A 17,412-nucleotide genomic window follows, 5' to 3' on the forward strand; every position below is an offset into this window, starting at 1 on the left:
AATCTTATATAAGCTGGGCTTTATGGGAATGTTTAACTCTGGAAGCACTGTGATTAGTCATTCTTGATTCGAATTCTTCATGTCTTATCGCAGAAAAAAAAATTCTGAAAAATTCCTCAAAACAAATCTGGAAACAAACATTAAACAGACAACTCTTCATTAAAGGATTAATATAGCCTGAACCAGTAATTGATGGGACAATTGGACAACAAAGGAAGGAAATAAATGATATAGCTAATGAAGAATATAATGACATACCTCTTCACTTTGTCTCGATAGGTGTCGGTCAGAGCTCTCCCCAGGAACACCGGGTCTTTGTAATCCAACATTTGAGTGCTTATGGAACTGATAATTTTTGTAATTCCCAAATAAAGAAGGTGAATATAATATTTTGTTTTCAAAATGACATTCAAGATTTGGACTTTCTTCATCATTGTCATGATTTTCATCATCAGAATCATGGAAATGGAACTCAATGTTCTCCTGCATGTCTTTCATACTGTTAAGAGTTTTAAGGGACTCCTTTAATGAATCAGTCACCGATTGGACATCTTCATGTGCTCCTTCAAGGGGAAACATCTCCTGCTTTATCTTTACTGCTTTTAGCCTAGGTGTATACTTTGGTCTTTGTGGTCCATCTTCAGAGGGCTGCCTGTATTCTTGGTCTGTAAAAGCTTTGCGAGTTTTTGGTGTGTTAGTTGGTGTGGTTTCATCACTGTCCTCTAATTCATTTGTTTTTCCAGTAGTCACAGAGGGTTGTAATCTTTCACTATCTATGATGGAGTCCCAAACACCTGCAGCTCTAGAAAAATTCATACCTTTTCTTTTTTGACCAACTATATCTCTGCGAAGGAAAGAACCTTCCTCAGTTTCACTAACATCTGGTTTTTCCTTTTCACTAACTTCTTTGTTTTCTTTTTCTTCTTTGGCCAGGTCATCATCAATTTCTTCATCAATCAAGGGGATTTCACTATAATTGTTTTGAACCTTGCATTTTTGCTTCTCTTCAGATGGCTTAAACTCATTTATCTGATTATAAGGTTGGTCAGTATGCTTGTGTTCTTTGGCTATAGGTTCATTTTGAGCATCTTCAGAGCTGTCAATGGTTGCTGGTGCTGAAATACTTATGCATGTTTCCTCATTAACAGACCCATTACCTTTTTGTATCTCTTCGCTTGACTTGTCTAACGAACTTTGTACATTTGTTTTCTCTTCATATTCAGGTTTAGTAACTTCTTTACTTTCCAAATGGCAAAATAATTCACTTGTTGTAGTATCATTTACATTTTCATTCTGATTTTTGGGTTGTTCTTCAATTGGTTGTTTAGTATCATCTTTGGTGAGATCAATTTTATCATCAAATTCTCGACTTCTTCGGTCAGCAATGCGTCCCTTCCATTGCTTGAGACAGGAAACCACTGCTCTTCTTTTGGCCTCTGATGGCTTTGGTAACACTTTGGGTGGCTGTTTAGGTTTCCGGATCTCAAACACTGCTCTCTTGTCTGAAAATGGGACAGACTGCTGCTCTTCAGCATTTTGAGTTGACTCAGCCTTTACTTTATTTTCATTAGGTACCTCTTTAATGTCTGATAATGTACTGGATGACACACCCAAAGATGTGGTTGGAGTCAAGTAACCTTGGAGTGGATTCCCATCACCATCTATTGGAATCCTCTTCCATTTACCACACGCATTAACCCATTTCGAATTCTTGGAGGTCAATTGAGTGGAAGGAGACAATGGCTTGCTTCGCTCAATCTTAGGCTCGGGAATGTTGATTTTTGATGCTTTACCCAGAAAAGTTCTACGTATTTCTGACACTCGATTAATTCCAACACAAGATACACCTTGTTTACTCTCCAAACCATCTTCCTTTTTCAGCCCTATTGGACTTTTGCTCCTGGATCTGAATTTGTTTCTGTTTTCTGCTTGGCTTTCCTGGACATCTTGAAGACAAACAGTTGCTGTAAACCGTCTAATCCCCTGTCGATCACGCTCCTTTTTAACAGCACAACTTTGCATGTCATTTTTCACACGGGTTCCTTTGCAGGTGGAAGAAGTCTTCAATTCCTGCACACTGTCTGCTGGCTCTGATTGAATAATGTCGCTGTTTATAGCATTGGTAGGTACACAATCTGTTGTTTCTGTTGGATAAGCTTCTGACATACCTCCAAGTATTGTACTATTTCCTAAATCTGTTACAGATGTTGAATGTGTATTAGTGTTATCACTTACATGATTACATTCCGAAACATCAATGTCATTAGTATTAGACAATGTACTCAGTTCAGGTTTACTTCCTATGGGAAGTATTGCAGGTATAGTGGAAGTTTCTTCATCATTGATTTGCGTTTGATTGTCTGTATGTCTGAGAGAACTTTCATTCTTACATTGCAGAGCCGTTTCATCCAGGGGTATATCACATATCACATCAGGAATTGAAACATCGCCTTCCGTATGATTTCCATTATCTGATAATCCTCCTGAACTGGTTTCATTAAATGCATCCTCAGTAACAGCTTGTTGATCTTGCGACTTAATACCACTTTGAATATAATGAAACTTGTTGACATCAGCTATCTCAAATGAAGTTGATTCACTTTTGCAGTAATCGCTTCCCTTATCTCCCGTGGATATACCCCTCAGTTTTATATCTTCGGATTTGGCAGATTCACAGGAACTGGAATTCGTCACGTATGTACTCACATTATTTTGATCCTCTGAATTGATATTTAATGTAACATTAACTTCATGCTCAATCTCGTGACCTGTCGTATTGTTAGGGTCCCACTGAGAATTAAAATTATCCTGGTCCTCTGGCTGAAGTTTCAGAACTATGTTGACATCCGAAAGTCGGTTAGATGTGTATTTTGGCGATTGACAGGTTTTATCCTCCAGAACAAAGCTAGCAAAAACGTTTTGTGTGTCAGTTTCTGATGCAGTCGCACTATGCATTAAAACTTCCCGGCTTTTGGATGATTGTTGACACTTGTGACTGGGGCAATCTGAAATTTCACCTTCCTTCTCTTTTAATATTGTGTGCTGACTTGTGCCCTGTCCGTTACGGAAATATAATGAACTATTAATAATATGATCATCACTATAAGTTTTCTCCTCATTAATAAAATCCCCGTTTAGTTCGCCCGTAACCGTATATGAAGTAACTTGGCGATCGCGAGTCGACGTTACAACACAGCTGCTTGATTGAAGGATTTCGTTTGCTTTGACAGGCAGTTCAGATGCACGTGCTTCCGAAATTTCTTGTACATATTCAGGACTCGAAATTTTTGCGGTTACAGTCTCATATCGCACGGATCGCTCACTGCGTGTGATAATCCTCCGCTGTCGCGTGATTCGCCTGGTGGGTCCTTTCTGTATTTCCATGTTGCTGGTAGTATACGCAGTGGTCGTTTGGTCATCCATGGGGAGTTTAATATCACAGTTTCCATTTTCCATCATTGAGTCTCCACTGTCAGAATCAAAAGACTCAAACTCCTCCTGATTTGATGTGTCTGAACTCGGTGAATCCAATCCCGTCCCCGTTCCATTGCTTAAATTCAAAGTTTTTTCGTTCGTGGGATTCGGTTCACTTGTAGAAAGTTTTTCTCCCGGTGTGCACTTATCAGTGTTTTTATTCGCATCAAATTTTAAACTGAATTTCTCCACGTGGGGTTCATAATCATGTGCACTTTCAACACATTTTTCTGCAACTTTTCTGAAAGTATCTGAGTTTTTAACTTCATCGGTCGAATTCAATGCTCTCTGAAGTGTTGAAATTTCGGAACTGAACTTCTGATCTGATGTTTCATTACTTGAACTATATAAACCATCCTGGGCTGCTTGCTGTGTGGAAACACAGTTTTCATAAGATAAGTTGGATAGATTATCCATAGTATTTTTTGAATGATGATTGCCAAAAGACTTTTTACGTTGCACTGGCTGTGAAGCCCCCTTGCTGCCTTCATTTATTCGAAACTTGGAGTTATCATTTCTTTCATCAAAATAATCCCTTAAATTTGTGAGCCCCGACAATTTTGTTTCAATATCTGTAGGCACATATTGGTTCTTATCTTTTTTGCACAGTCGCTCACTATTTACATTCAAGACTGCACGATCCTCCTCACGAACAAGTTGATGAGTAATATTTAAAGGTATTAAATCAGTTGCATCTTTGTGTACATCATTTTCAGGCGGGAGTATTGTTTTTGTAACTGCTTTGCCGTTGTCGTCCGATTTGCTGTTAATTTTAAGGTTAGTTTCACGGTCGTCTGCAACTTGCACATGGTAATTGCATTGTTGACTTTCCCTTAATTGCTTCATTGCAGGTAATCGCATTGCCATTTCTTGATTACTGTGTACGGTGGTCGGTTCTGTGCCTATGATATAACCATGTGGCCCTAATACAGACAATGAGTTTCCACGATCCCTTTTGAATTCATTTTTTTCACCGTCTTTGAGCTTTGCCTCGCTTGATTTCTCCTGAGTGTTTTCTAATATAATTCCAAGATGCACATCTTGATTAGAACTCTGTGACTGTTCAAAACATTGGTTTTTATAGGAATGTGTATTATTGCAAGATGATACATTATCCAAATTTTCATCGTCACTCGCGGACCAGTATTCTTCACTGGACGTCGAAACGTTTCGAGTCTTATTAGCTTCATTGATTTTTTGTCCAAAACTGCTTTCTACAGTACTTGATGAATTAATGGACACAGTTTCCTCACATTTCTTTTTTTCTTCGATTACGTCGCTTGAAATTTGACTGCTGACGGTTGTGTATTCCTGGGAATCAGTGTTTGATGAAATCGCGCTTTTAAATTCATTATAACCGTCCTCTTCCATTGGTTTAGTGCACCTGTTTTCATCTGATGTTCCCTCGTATTCTTTTATGCTCTGTGATTTACTTGATAGATATGAAGTTGTTGCATTGGCCTCCTTGTTAATTTTTTCCCTTTTTATAGATTTGTTTTTATCAGTTTTGCTCAAAGTATTACCCCCGGTTTGCATGTTATCGTTTTTTATCAGTGTACCGATGTCTGGATTTATATTTTGTTTTAAAGATGTTTTGCTTTTCGATAATGTTTTCTTTGGAATTTTTGCAGAGGTAACTTGAATAGGGGTGGATGAACGAGGAGTGGGAATAGAAGACCTGGCATCCGCTTTTGATTTTGTAAGTGTACTTGCTTTCTGTGCCGGTCTGCTGGATTTCGGTAGCATTGTCTTTGGAATGGAAGTTTGTGACAAAGTTCGTGTTTTTAAGGTGGGGCTTTTCATAGATGCATTTTTTACAGTAACTGCAGGTTTTGCATTCGCAGTAGTTTTCTCAGATTTCAGACTTTTGCTATCTATGCCGAGAATGTCTATGCTTGAAATCGATTTTTCTTTTGAACACGACAAACTGCTAACTTCCTTTTCCGTTTTATCATGTTTAGAGTCAATTTTTGTTTGAACTTTGTGTGATTTTGGCAACATTGACTTAACGGTTGTTGTTTGACATGACTTTGCTTTCGGTATGCCTTTATTTTTGTCATGTTCTGTGCTTGGTTTTGATTCAATTTTTCTTTTGGTCGAGGGACTTTCAACAGTTGTTATACGTTTGACTGAAGTTGTGTTTTTGGTTTTATCAATTGAAATTTCAGATTTCCTTGGCAATGAAAATGATTCCTGTTTGTTGATATGACCACCGGATTCAACCAGAGAGTGATTTTTCTTACTTTTAAGCACGTATTTCATTTGTTGACCGGACTCGTGTTTCGTTTTATCATTTTCACAGCTTTCTTTTGTACTGATTGAGTGTTGTACACTACTGTTTTGTTTGCTCTCATTAGATTTATTAGCCAATCCACTTTGTGTTTTATCATTTTTTCGCGTCAAATTCGGACTTTCCTTTGGACTTTTTATCACTGAACTTATCTGATTTTTTCGTATTGGAATAGCGTTTCTCTGTGTTTTGACACCGACAGAACACGTTAAAGTTCTGTTTTGTCCAGTTTTATCTTGAGTTTTTGTATTTCTGACCGTAACGCCACCTGTTCGTGCCGATGATTTTATGGGTAGAGATGAATGCGTTTTATCACTTGTCGTTGACGTAACAACTGGCCTTTTGGCCGCCTCTTTTTGACTCTTCTGTTGTAGAGTAGCCCTTGAAGTCGATGGAGACTTTGAACACAAGTGTATAGAATTATCTGGAGTGGACTCTTTGCTTGATCGACTTGCACTTGATGACCTACTACAAACTCCTTTCGCCGATTTCTGCAATGGCAAGTGAAGACTCAATAGTGACTTTCTAGACATGTTAGGACTAGGTTGTGTCCTTGTAGTAGTTCGCTTTGAAACAACCGGACTGACAGATGCTGCTTTTATTTTCCGGGTATCGGCAAGACGAGGGCTCTGAGAACTAGCTCTCAAAGTCTCCTTGGGCTTAATTATGTCTCTTTTTGTCACTGTTGGCGATTTCTTTTTATTTTCCACAATATTTGATTCTATGTTAACCAAATGTTTTGTTTCTGTTGGGCTATTTTTGGTTGCATTCTTAGCTCGCTGTCGTGATGTTTTGGTCTGATGTATACGTAATTTGGGACTTTTAGGTGTTTGGCTGTCATCTGATTTGGTAGAATCTTCTGGGCTCATTTCCATTGACCTCTCCATTGATGATCTTGACGAGTTACTTGTTTCACTTTGTTTTGAAGTTGAAGGAACACAGTTCCCGGTAGGTGATAAAACACGCGTTGGTTTGCTGTGACTCTTTGACTGACCTGAAAAGGTCTGTGTTTTGGGCAGTCTGCTGCTATGTTTTGGTACTGGGACACCTGATACAGAAGCTTTTAATTGTCTGTTTACAAGTTTACTATTGGCAGACTGGTTGTTGGTTTTCTGTCTACAGCTTGAGATGCTTAAATCTGTCATTGATCCCTCGCCATCTCCTAGCTGTATACCTGTATCTTTGATGATAAGGCTAGTTGTGTTTGCCTTACCTGGTTTCAAGTTAATGGCTTTTTCATCCTTTGTTTCTCTGCCCTTTGCTTCATTATCAAGTGATTCGTCTTTGAGGGTGCTATGCTGTCTTTGTTGCGCATCCAAATGTTTATTCTTACTATCTATTGTTGATATAGATGCCTGTCGTAGCTGTACATTGCTCTGTTTAGATACACACTCCAAAGTACCTGTCTTGTAGCCATCCTTTGATGCGTGTAATTGTGAATGATCGGGCACATTGCTGGTCTGATCAGCTCCCCTTCCATGACCTTTGTTGTTATCGTTTGAGACACTATCGCATCCAATCTCCATCTCATTATTTGTTTGGGGATCCATAATGCCTTTGCGGTTATCTGTAATGACCAAACGAATAGAATTTTCATTTGTGGTTTGTAGATTCTTATCACATTTAGCTCTTTTGTTCATTGTTGCATTTTGTTTATAAAGTTTGAATATTTATGATCTTGTTCACTATTATCTTATTTAATGAATATTCATTATCATTTGTATCAGTAATTAAACGATTGAGTTAGAAAACGCACTTACCGTTTGGGTAGAGACTGCCGTTGCATTCATTTTCAGCTCCTTCGAATTCGTTTGTCACCTCCACTAATGTACTGCCAGACTGTTTAATTTCCTCATTTGGCGAACTTTGTAAAGTAAACCCATTAATATCCACGGCAGGTACAGAAATCGGCTCTCCATTGTTAATCCTGACATTTATTTCACTCAAATCTCTTCTATATTTTTCATTTTGGAGTAAACATGCATCCGAATTTATATTGTCTGCAGACGACTCCTGTTGTCTGCGGGAATCTTCTTCGGCATTGCAGTGTGCATCAGTGATCGTATCACAGCAGGTATTATCACCAACTCTCTCCGGTTCCTTGGAAGCGTTTTCCGTTATGCTAATAGTAGATATACTCTCAGTAGGTGATGCAGTGTTACGTACTACTGTCCCACACTCGTTAGCAGGTTCAGAGAAAGTTAACAAGTTTTCGGTTTCCTGATAACTTTGGGAATGTTTGGCAACCGGGGAGCACTTTTTCCCTGGTTTGTAACCTATCAATGTCGAATGCTTGCACCCTGGACGTTTACACGTAGATGAGAGTTTGCTCTTACCTGCGGTAGCGGTGTTTTTTGCCAGATCTGTCGGTGTCCGGCTTAGTTCTCTCTTTTTCTGATCGATCGCTTGAGCCCCCTTTGAGATAGACGTTTTTGCATGTAACGTAACATGATTCAAGTTTTTAGAGCGATTTTGAGCGTTCGAACATGTGAAGTTGCCTGTCGATCTCCTTTCAGATTTGTTTTCTTTCGTGTTGGAATATAACTCTTTAATGTTTTCTTCCTGAATAAGAACAACAGATTTCCGCCTCTGTGTTTTATTCCGGTCTGAGATCGTTTTTGTATTTACAGTGCCTTTGCTCTGTGAGTTATCCGTGAACACTTTTGTCGGGGCGTGCTCCCCAACAGATGGTCCCTCACTGCCAACCTTACAAGACTTTGGTGTCTTTCCAGTTTGTGCAAGTTGTTTGTTCATTCCACAACGGAATCTCGGCGGTTCCTTAGGCCCGTTCCCTCCGCGAATTTCACTTATCACTGGTAATCCATCCAGTGTATTGTCTTGTTCTCTGATTAATACACCTTGATCCCTCTTGGTCGTGTAATTTCCTGATGGCTGTCCCTTTAAATCCCCATGACACAGGGTTTCATTTGCAGTCGGTGTTGTGTTTTCCTTAAAATGCTGTGCACCTTTTATTTTATTATCAGCTTGACACAAAAGAATTTGATCCTTCTTATTGTTTATGTCAGGATTTCTGCTTGGACTTGTGTCCAAGTCATTCGAAGCGTGGTCTAAAACAAAGGCACAGATTAATATCGATGTTTTAAAAAAAAATACATACACGCACGCTTGAATCGACACACAACAAGGATTATTTTTGTCCATAAATAATAATAATAATATATAGAACTTACCTTGGGGCCCATGAATATCATTATCTTTACACGTCTCGCCTGCAATTTTCAATTTACTCTCTCCATCTGGGCTTAATGAATTCTCATAAATCTGCGTTGAGAGTCCGACACTATTAATTATTCCATCAACATATCTCGATAATTTGCCATCATTATGATAATCATAATCGCCAATGTTTGGGCCTACACCGGCATCACTCCCCCAATAGATGTATGACCCAACCCGGTGTTCGGAACAACTCCTGCGGTTTTGATTCTGATGACCCTGATTATGTACACGTGGGCGTGCGGTCGGACACTGGACGCTGTCCTTACGGTCACTCTGTCTCGTCTGGCCTTGCTCGTCACCCTCCGTGAATTGTCCTTCCTGAGTGGGGCTTGTTTTATCTCCGCCGTTTAAAATGCCGTCCGGTTTCTTCTCAGGTGAAGTAGGTAATTCAGGTAAACGTTTGTGCTGATTATCAATGCGGCTTCCTTTTTCTGTCGTCGATACGGTGCTGGCGGACTGCAGCTTGCCGTATTTGACACGATGTTTCCTTGGGTTGCTATTCAAAACAGCGGAGACTCCATCAGTCCTATTTTTAATTGTCCCACGCGTTTTCTGAGAGGCTCCGAACTTCCTCGACTCTATTTTCTCTGTTATTCCAGTTTTTACTAATTCACCATTCATATCTAATGAGTGTGTCAGATTTACATTTTTCATTCCCCCAGCGTACACTTTTCCTTGGCATTCTGATGTAATTACTTTTGTCTTATTTCTGTTATAACTGACACGAACTCTGTCACAATTAACAATGTTGTGTGTATGTTGATGTTTCAACAGTGATCCTTTTGTAAAACTTTCACTGTATCGATGACTATTTTTAGACCTCAGTATTTTGCAATTGCTGGGTGAATTACTTCCACATCTTCGTCCTGGGCTGTTTGCATATAAAAGTGCATGCTTTATTTCAGGGTCGTTTTCCCTTCTTCTGTTAGTTGCATTGACATGAATTGATCCCAGTTTACAACCGTCTGTTCGGTTCTTAGCGCGAAAGTAAGAGTACGAATATCGCTGAAGTGTATCAGAATCCGTATTAATTGAATTACGCGATATCTTGAAATCTGTTTTACTCAGACATGCAGAATCAGTTGGAGCCTGAAAGGGTTGGGTCTTCAGAGAAGTGACTGGATTGGAGATCAGAATTCTTTCGGTCCTCTGCTCCCGTAGTTTATAAGATCTGCCTTTTGATGAATTCTGACTGTCTTTTGTTGTCAATGTTTCAGTTCCTAGAGCATTCACAGACAGAACTCTGTGATTCTTAGGTTGACTGTAAGAGTGCTGAAGTGGCACTTTTAGGTCGCTGTCCCGGATGAATGTTTTGTTCGTTTCCCTGTCATTTACCTGTCTACGATACGCGTTTTCCTTTTCATCGAACCCTACGTCATCTCTCCATGGCAATTTCCTTGCCGGTATTTCAGTCTCAACAGCACTCCTTTCTTTACACAGATATCCTTCAAAACTTGACTTCAGTGTAGCATCACTGTCTCCAGAGAGAAGCCCAAGAATGTACAAATTATCGTCTGCCGAGGTCTGGGAAGGTCGTAAGTCCTTATCAATTCCCGGCGACGGGCCCGGACGAGGGAGGGAGTGTGTTGGTCGTAACTCTACTAGATCTTTGATGTTGATTACACCTTTCCACTCATCATTGCGAAGTTCGTTTTGTTTTACGGCCGTTTTGTCTGGTTTGAATTGTAGTATGTTTCTGTTGGTATAGTCTGTTAGAACAGCCCTGGATGATGGCGATGTTGAAGTAGCGGGAAAACCCTGTTGTGATGACTTAGTGATTCTATCGACCTTCTGTTCAGACATGATTCACTGTTCAATACATGTGCACTGCATTAAATGGAAAATACAACCCTTGTTATAATGGATAACTATTGCATTAACTTATTTAGAGGGATAATTGAGAGGCCCAAAATTGAATTTGACAGCCTATTTTAACGTAGAATAAGCACTTAATTGTTCCTAAGATATTTCTGATTTTAGATGGATCTGTGTCTCATTACGGTACTGCTTGGCAGTTACGTAATATTTTTTATCGCTTCTTTCATCTGCAAAACTGCTTCGGGTTCAATAGAATATTGTGCGTTGTGAAGAGGAAATTGGGCTTTGTTTCAGAACAAAAAATAATTCTCGTTTATATTGATGAAATATTTGAGAAAAATCGATTTGTGTCGGTGATAGCTTCAGACTATGGGGTGTAATGTTTCTCCTATTTAATTATAGATAATTCCTGTCTTGCGGGCCTTTGATCAATACGATTCTTTCTGGTTCCCTGGTGACTGATTTATATGCTACTTGGGGTAGAACTACACGTTAATATATGAAGCGTCAAGGGTCAACTGATGGTTACTGTCGATATATATATAGGTACACACGTAGATAGGAGATCATTACGTAACTTAAGACATCGCCAATTTATATATTACCTGTGATCGATGTTTACTAGTATTCCCTTCGTGGGGGTATTTTTCAGTGAAAGTTAAATAGAAGGACTGTTTCTCCGACAACAATTTTTTCTCAGTATGAGTTTTACCGCATGTCAAGAAAGATAACTCTAAATATTCGCGATGAACTATTGATCTGGGTTGGGTTTTTTTTTCAAAGTGCTTCCTTATCGATTCATTTAAAAATTTGATTATATTTAAAAATGTTTATTAGTCATTTATGCATTTATACCTCGATATTTATCAACATAAAGTCAGAATTAAATAAATAAATGAATAAATAAATGAAAACCAACAAAGCTTGAGTAATAATAAAAAAGACAAGTTTCTTTATCAATTCTCTATCGGAAGACCTCTTCCATTACGATGCGATATAACACAATCTTATATTAATATATCATGTTTCTAGAACCCATTTAGATACAAAAAGCTTTTAAAATAAAATAGTTTTTTAAAAACAGATATATAAAAGAAAAGACCCCGCAACATGTTGTTGTATCTAATTATGACTCATCACGCACCTGCTAATGTTACAACACAAAGAAAAAAACGTAAAGAAACAAAAAAATATAAATGGTCATACCTGTAGAGCCATCATTATACATAAGACAGCAGAATAGATATCAGCTGGTGCAGGAAACATACAGCACGTACATTATCCGCCAGTAATTTGAATATATCGGTGATGTAAACAGAGGATGCGCAGTGCGGGATTGACCTGAGTCGGTAACCTTTTGATGTCGGGGGGAATTTACCTCATTGATTTTTTCTATAAATAGCTTGTAGCGTATTATAGCTTTATTCCTGAGAGGTGCATACTCTCTCTCTCTCTCTCTCTCTCTCTCTCTCTCTCTCTCACATGATAAAAATCTTACAAACACATGTTTATGTACATTTACTCAGTATTCACAATTAAGATGTTAACTGTACATGCATTAGCTAAAGATTTGTTGTGTGCAACAATTTTCTGAGGTACTAAGATATTGATTTAATAAAGGGATACAATATCAACTTGCTATGAAGTTGATAAATACAAGTATACCGCATTAAAGGCTGACCAATATACCGTATACCGTATAACCCCCCCCCCCCCCATTTTTTGGTCCGGGGGAATAGGTAATAAGAGAAGAATGATAAATTACGAGGTTAATAAATAATAGCTGCAAAACTGTAGCCCTCCGATCAGAAAAAAAGAATTGTCCGTCAAAATTTTAGATCGGGGTCGACAGACATGCTGCTAAATAAATAAAGTCCTGTCTCTGTATCATAGTTGATCAAAGTATTGAAAGAGCCGAAAGCCAGGTGTTCACTTGATGATGTATCCTAATAGCAAAAAAATAAAAGATAATTGTAATGATCGGATATTGATTTAGAATTTTCAAGTCATTTTAATTATAAAACTTCTCCATTCCCATTCCCCCATATTTTTTTTTCTTTTGAATATCCACTGTGTATTTTTGATTGAAATGATTCCGAACAATACATGACGTTGATCGATTACTAGTATATATAGTCCCTTCACATGAAAAATTATCAGCTATAAATTGACAAAAAGTGACATAATGATGCCACCATGAAATACAAAGATTGTGCAGAATTTCATAAATTATAACCTTAAGACAATAGTCGACTGAAGTACATTGTAGGTAACCAATAGTTATCTAAATTAAAAACTTAGTAATTTATTTCGGTGCATGTATGGGCTTGATTGGTAAATAATTAAGCTCAAGCTGATCCGGCGAAATTCGTACTGCAATTGGAACCAAATTCCCTATAGCAGTCTATTAGATCTCACAATATTTCTGATGTGAAATAAGAACATTAGAAAGGAAACATTGGTTCTATTTGAAAAACGTTTTTCTACTTTATTTTAATAACGGGATTCTAAAATAAAAATCACTTACCCATCATTGGAGATATAAAATTTAATCATATTGAGTTGGATAATGCAATAATCCTTCCGTTAGATAATATTGTATGCACATTCACAGATATTCAATCTATACAACGTATGATGGTGTTTGTAAACTGTAGATCTCTAGAGCAAAAACAGAAATCCCCAGTTAATGTCCACTGTGTTGTGTAAACGCTTCTTAACGGAGTTTTCTTTCATCAAAATTAATAAGGCCTAATTCTATTTATTCAGATATTCAAGAGCAGTAAAAAGCATATTTCCTGATTTTGTTGTTATTAAATTCTAAATTTTTCGTGACGTAAAGATAATCATGCTTCATGTATTGTTTTATGATATTTATGAGCAATATTTTCATTTCTTATGTTTTTAATATTTAGTCATCAGCATGTAAAGTGACACTCACGGACAAAATGGCGGGAACCGCAACATCAGGAGTCTCTAAAATCAAGTTATGTAGATAAACAGATATTTCCATTTCAATATCTATGGTACACAGACAGCCGATGACTCGGGGAAGATAACTCATGCAAGGAATTTGTGCATGCCGGGGTTTGTCATCGTCCGTAATTACCTGCAATAGAACCTACACATTTCCCTTCTCACGAAACGCATATCATATTTTATTTTAATGATCTACAAAATACATATATATATATTCAAAACTTCTCCTAGACAGCAATCGTAGTAAACAACGTGAACACTATGGTTCTGTACGGAGGATTTTACAGTGTACTTTGTGTATGGACCTGTTTTGTTGTCGTTGAGTCTATTGAACCTCATCTTAAGGTCAAAGGTAAGCAGCGTAAGGAACAAGAAATCATTTTTTGAGTATTATTGGGTGATCAAATCCTATAAAGCCCAAAGGGCTTTATGATAGATTTGATCACGCCCGACTGTAGATGATCAATTACCTCTTTATATTTAAAGAATGATTCCCTTTTTCTTATATAATTTTCAGCAATTGTATGATTGAATATTAAAATAGTCATTGATGAAATGAATTTCACTATTTATTACAAAATTGATTTGTAGCGTTATTATAGACAAGACACTGGAAAATATAAATATTAAAAAAATATTGAAAGAAAATGATGGGCCGCGTTACACGTGTTCATTACTAACAGGTTCTAAGTTTGTTACTGTTCAGAAATAATCGACGTTGGAATTTGCTTAGCTGTCAGACAGATTTGGTAGCCCTATATATTCCATGGACAGACAGTAATGTTCTGATCCCATAGCGCTTTGGAATTTTCAATAACAAAAATCATTTTACATGCAAATCAAATGATAAACTCGTTTTAACGACTGTCATGTCAATTTATGATACTCGCAGGACACAGAAATTATACCAACAAATAATTATACGCATATAACGATACTTATTTGCTGCTGTAACAAGACAATTGATTTTGGATTTTTTGAAGAGATTTTAATCCATTTATCTTTAATTATTTCTTCACTGTTTATAACATCTGATATGATCAACTTTTCTCTCCTTCAGGCAACGTGGAATCTCTGCTTGAGTTGACCCCATGGGACTGGAAACACCTAAACACGTCCCTCAAAGTGGATTCCCCCGTTACTGTGGATGTGTCCCTAACCTCTCACTACAGACTGACCGGGAAACACCTCAACAAGTTTCTCAGTCAGTACACTTATCTATACTTTGGTACATGTTCCATAAATTACTCAGTGTAAATTCTTTAAATATCCTTGCTATAATATATTTTCCAAATACTTCTTTCACCTAAGCTCATTTGCCACACTCCTTTATTTTTTTCATTTCTGAAGTAGGAATTCAATAAGATATATAGATTTACTATTTGAGGAATATTATTGGACGTATATTATCAATTTAAAGCGGCGTGTAGCAATTGTCAAATATACTTGCATATAAACTGTGTATATAAATGATGAATTTCTCTCTAAAATTACAGGGCTACAAAAGCAAAGAGACTGTGCATCCATTCTAAAAACAATACCCAACACAAAAGGAAGAGACGGTGTGTACACGATATACCCGGATATGAAGACCAAGAAGTTGGTGTACTGTGACATGACCACGGACGGTGGAGGGTGGACTGTGAGTCTTTACTGGTTTCTCTCATTTACTTCAATATTTCTGCGATGTTTCCATACCTGACACATTAAGTTAACTTTCTAAAACTTACTGGTTCTCTGAAATTACTCCAACAGACCATCGTTGTGGTCTCAATGGTCGTGCCCATTTTAATACTTATTGATCTCCTTTAAAAGAAGAGCTCTATTTAAGGAATGAATTCAATATTTATTTGTTTAATACGATATAAAATGGTTTGGGGCAGTTTACGCTTTATAAACCGCGAAGCGGTTTATAAAAAAGTGTTAACAGTTTCAAATCATTTTATATCGTATAAAACTAATAAATATTGAATTCATTGCTTATAATTTAATTTTTTTTACTCTTCATTGTAGATAAAAAAGGGTCATTTGACCTTTAAAATGACGCAAAATTCAAACGTAACGTCGGGCGTATTGAAACGTGTTTGACGTTAGTCTTACTATGACGTAGGCAACATTCTTTATACCATATAAAATAATTTTTTAGCCAATCAGAAAGCGCGTTACAACCAGAATTGAATTATATAAAGATATTGGAAAATACCAAAATTAAAATGTTAAGATATATGGAACTTTTCTTCACTTAAAAATTGTTAATAGCTTCGCAAATCATATCTTATAAAAAACTTTAAGTAGATCTGATGGTTTATTTGCTAACCATCCAGCCTCCTTAAGGTCGTTTATTTTTGCTATCATCCTCATTCACACTTGAACAACCAACAAAACATCGGTACAACTCGTTTATTGGTTATTTTATATCATGCTGCTTTTATATTGGGCAATTGCTATTTTTGATACATCAAACATTGATAATGCATTAAACCACTTTTAAAAGTCTTCCAGAGCTAATCTTCTGATGTGAGAATTGTAATTGTACTATAATATTCCAATGTACAATTTTATTTATTAGTATCGTGCGTTGTCTTGCAGGTAATTCAAAGACGAATGGATGGTTCTGTGAATTTTTATCGATCTTGGCAGACCTACAAGGACGGATTTGGAAAACCACAAGGAGAATATTGGCTAGGTGAGAACATGTGATAAAATTTTTTTTTATGATTATTGAGATTCTTCTTATAATTTAAATTTGATTTTGAAGAGCACTTGTATTTGCACAAGATGTTAAGTCTAGCGAAAATGTCATAGGGATTAAATACCCCGCCCCTTTCATGTTAGTAAGTTACAACAACTGGTTCATAATATAAAACAGCTTTTGTGTACACAATTACTTTAAAATATACTATATTCATAACATTTTGTCAAGGCTGAATAGTAGCTACAAACAGCAATCCGTTATGAACTATGATGATTTCATGAAAACTTTTTAGTCAATTCTGGACATTGTTGTCCAATTGAGCGAGATGGCCCATGAAACTTTTATATTTTCTAGGAAATGAAGATATTCACTTGCTCACATCAAAAACTAAGCAAGAGTTACGAGTTGACCTACAAAAGTTTTCGGGTGAAAAGGCATACGCCAAATATTCCAGGTTTACTGTGGGAAGTGAGTCTGAAAAATACAAGTTATCTGTCGGGGGATACAGCGGAACGGCGGGTAAGCATATACAATAGATATCAGTTTAATCTGAGTTTCATATTGCAATTTTAGTTCAAAAAGGCAAACTATATATCAAAATTTAAATATAAGAAATATATTCCAGGTGATAGTCTCGCATATCATAACGGTATGAAGTTTTCTACAAGAGACCAAGACAATGACACATGGGGTAAACAATGTAGCGTGGAACGTCAAGGAGCATGGTGGTATAATGCATGCGTCTATTCTAATCTTAATGGACCTTATCTAAAATCGGCTAAAATCACTACACTTAGTATAAATTGGAAAACATTCGGAAAAGAATACCGTGCTTTAAAGCAAGCATCAATGATGATCAGATCCAAAATTTAAAGTTGTGAATGCTATTTATTAAATTAAAAGCTGCATCCTTGAA

General features: G+C 37.0%; 2 protein-coding genes across 7 annotated transcripts in view; one reads left to right on the forward strand and one right to left on the reverse strand.

Annotated features, from left to right (window-relative positions):
* Positions 1-11,473, reverse strand: part of LOC128180355 (uncharacterized) — a 53,548-nt gene extending 42,075 nt beyond the window's left edge. For 2 of the 6 annotated variants that reach the window (XM_052848396.1, XM_052848395.1), the window contains exons 1-3: positions 8,956-11,473; positions 7,525-8,832; positions 259-7,331 (exon numbers count right to left, since the gene is read on the reverse strand). In XM_052848396.1, the coding sequence (XP_052704356.1) occupies positions 259-7,331; positions 7,525-8,832; positions 8,956-10,807 (10,233 nt within the window). In that variant the 5' untranslated portion in view covers positions 10,808-11,473. The remainder of the gene's footprint in view (positions 1-258; positions 7,332-7,524; positions 8,833-8,955) is intronic. The other 4 variants (XM_052848402.1, XM_052848397.1, XM_052848401.1 and 1 more) reach the window with 2 other exon arrangements.
* Positions 1,985-17,412, forward strand: LOC128180357 (microfibril-associated glycoprotein 4-like). Its single transcript, XM_052848405.1, has 9 exons — positions 1,985-2,122; positions 2,398-2,455; positions 2,609-2,694; positions 13,738-14,153; positions 14,862-15,005; positions 15,298-15,443; positions 16,391-16,487; positions 16,851-17,015; positions 17,122-17,412. The coding sequence occupies exons 4-9, from the start codon at positions 14,063-14,065 to the stop codon at positions 17,367-17,369; spliced, it is 891 nt and encodes a 296-aa protein (XP_052704365.1). The 5' UTR covers positions 1,985-2,122; positions 2,398-2,455; positions 2,609-2,694; positions 13,738-14,062; the 3' UTR covers positions 17,370-17,412.

This window comes from Crassostrea angulata, chromosome 4 (genome assembly GCF_025612915.1).
Source record: "Crassostrea angulata isolate pt1a10 chromosome 4, ASM2561291v2, whole genome shotgun sequence".
Taxonomy (NCBI): Eukaryota; Metazoa; Mollusca; class Bivalvia; order Ostreida; family Ostreidae; genus Magallana; species Magallana angulata.

What these genes read in the sequence shown, in the direction of transcription:
- LOC128180357 (XM_052848405.1), top strand. Translation starts at nt 14,063, where the DNA reads ATGGTTCTGTACGGAGGATTTTACAGTGTACTTTGTGTATGGACCTGT. An exon ending in ACACCTCAACAAGTTTCTCA is followed by an intron (nt 15,006 to 15,297) that starts GTCAGTACACTT and finishes CTAAAATTACAG; the next exon opens with GGCTACAAAAGCAAAGAGAC. An exon ending in ACAAGGAGAATATTGGCTAG is followed by an intron (nt 16,488 to 16,850) that starts GTGAGAACATGT and finishes TATATTTTCTAG; the next exon opens with GAAATGAAGATATTCACTTG.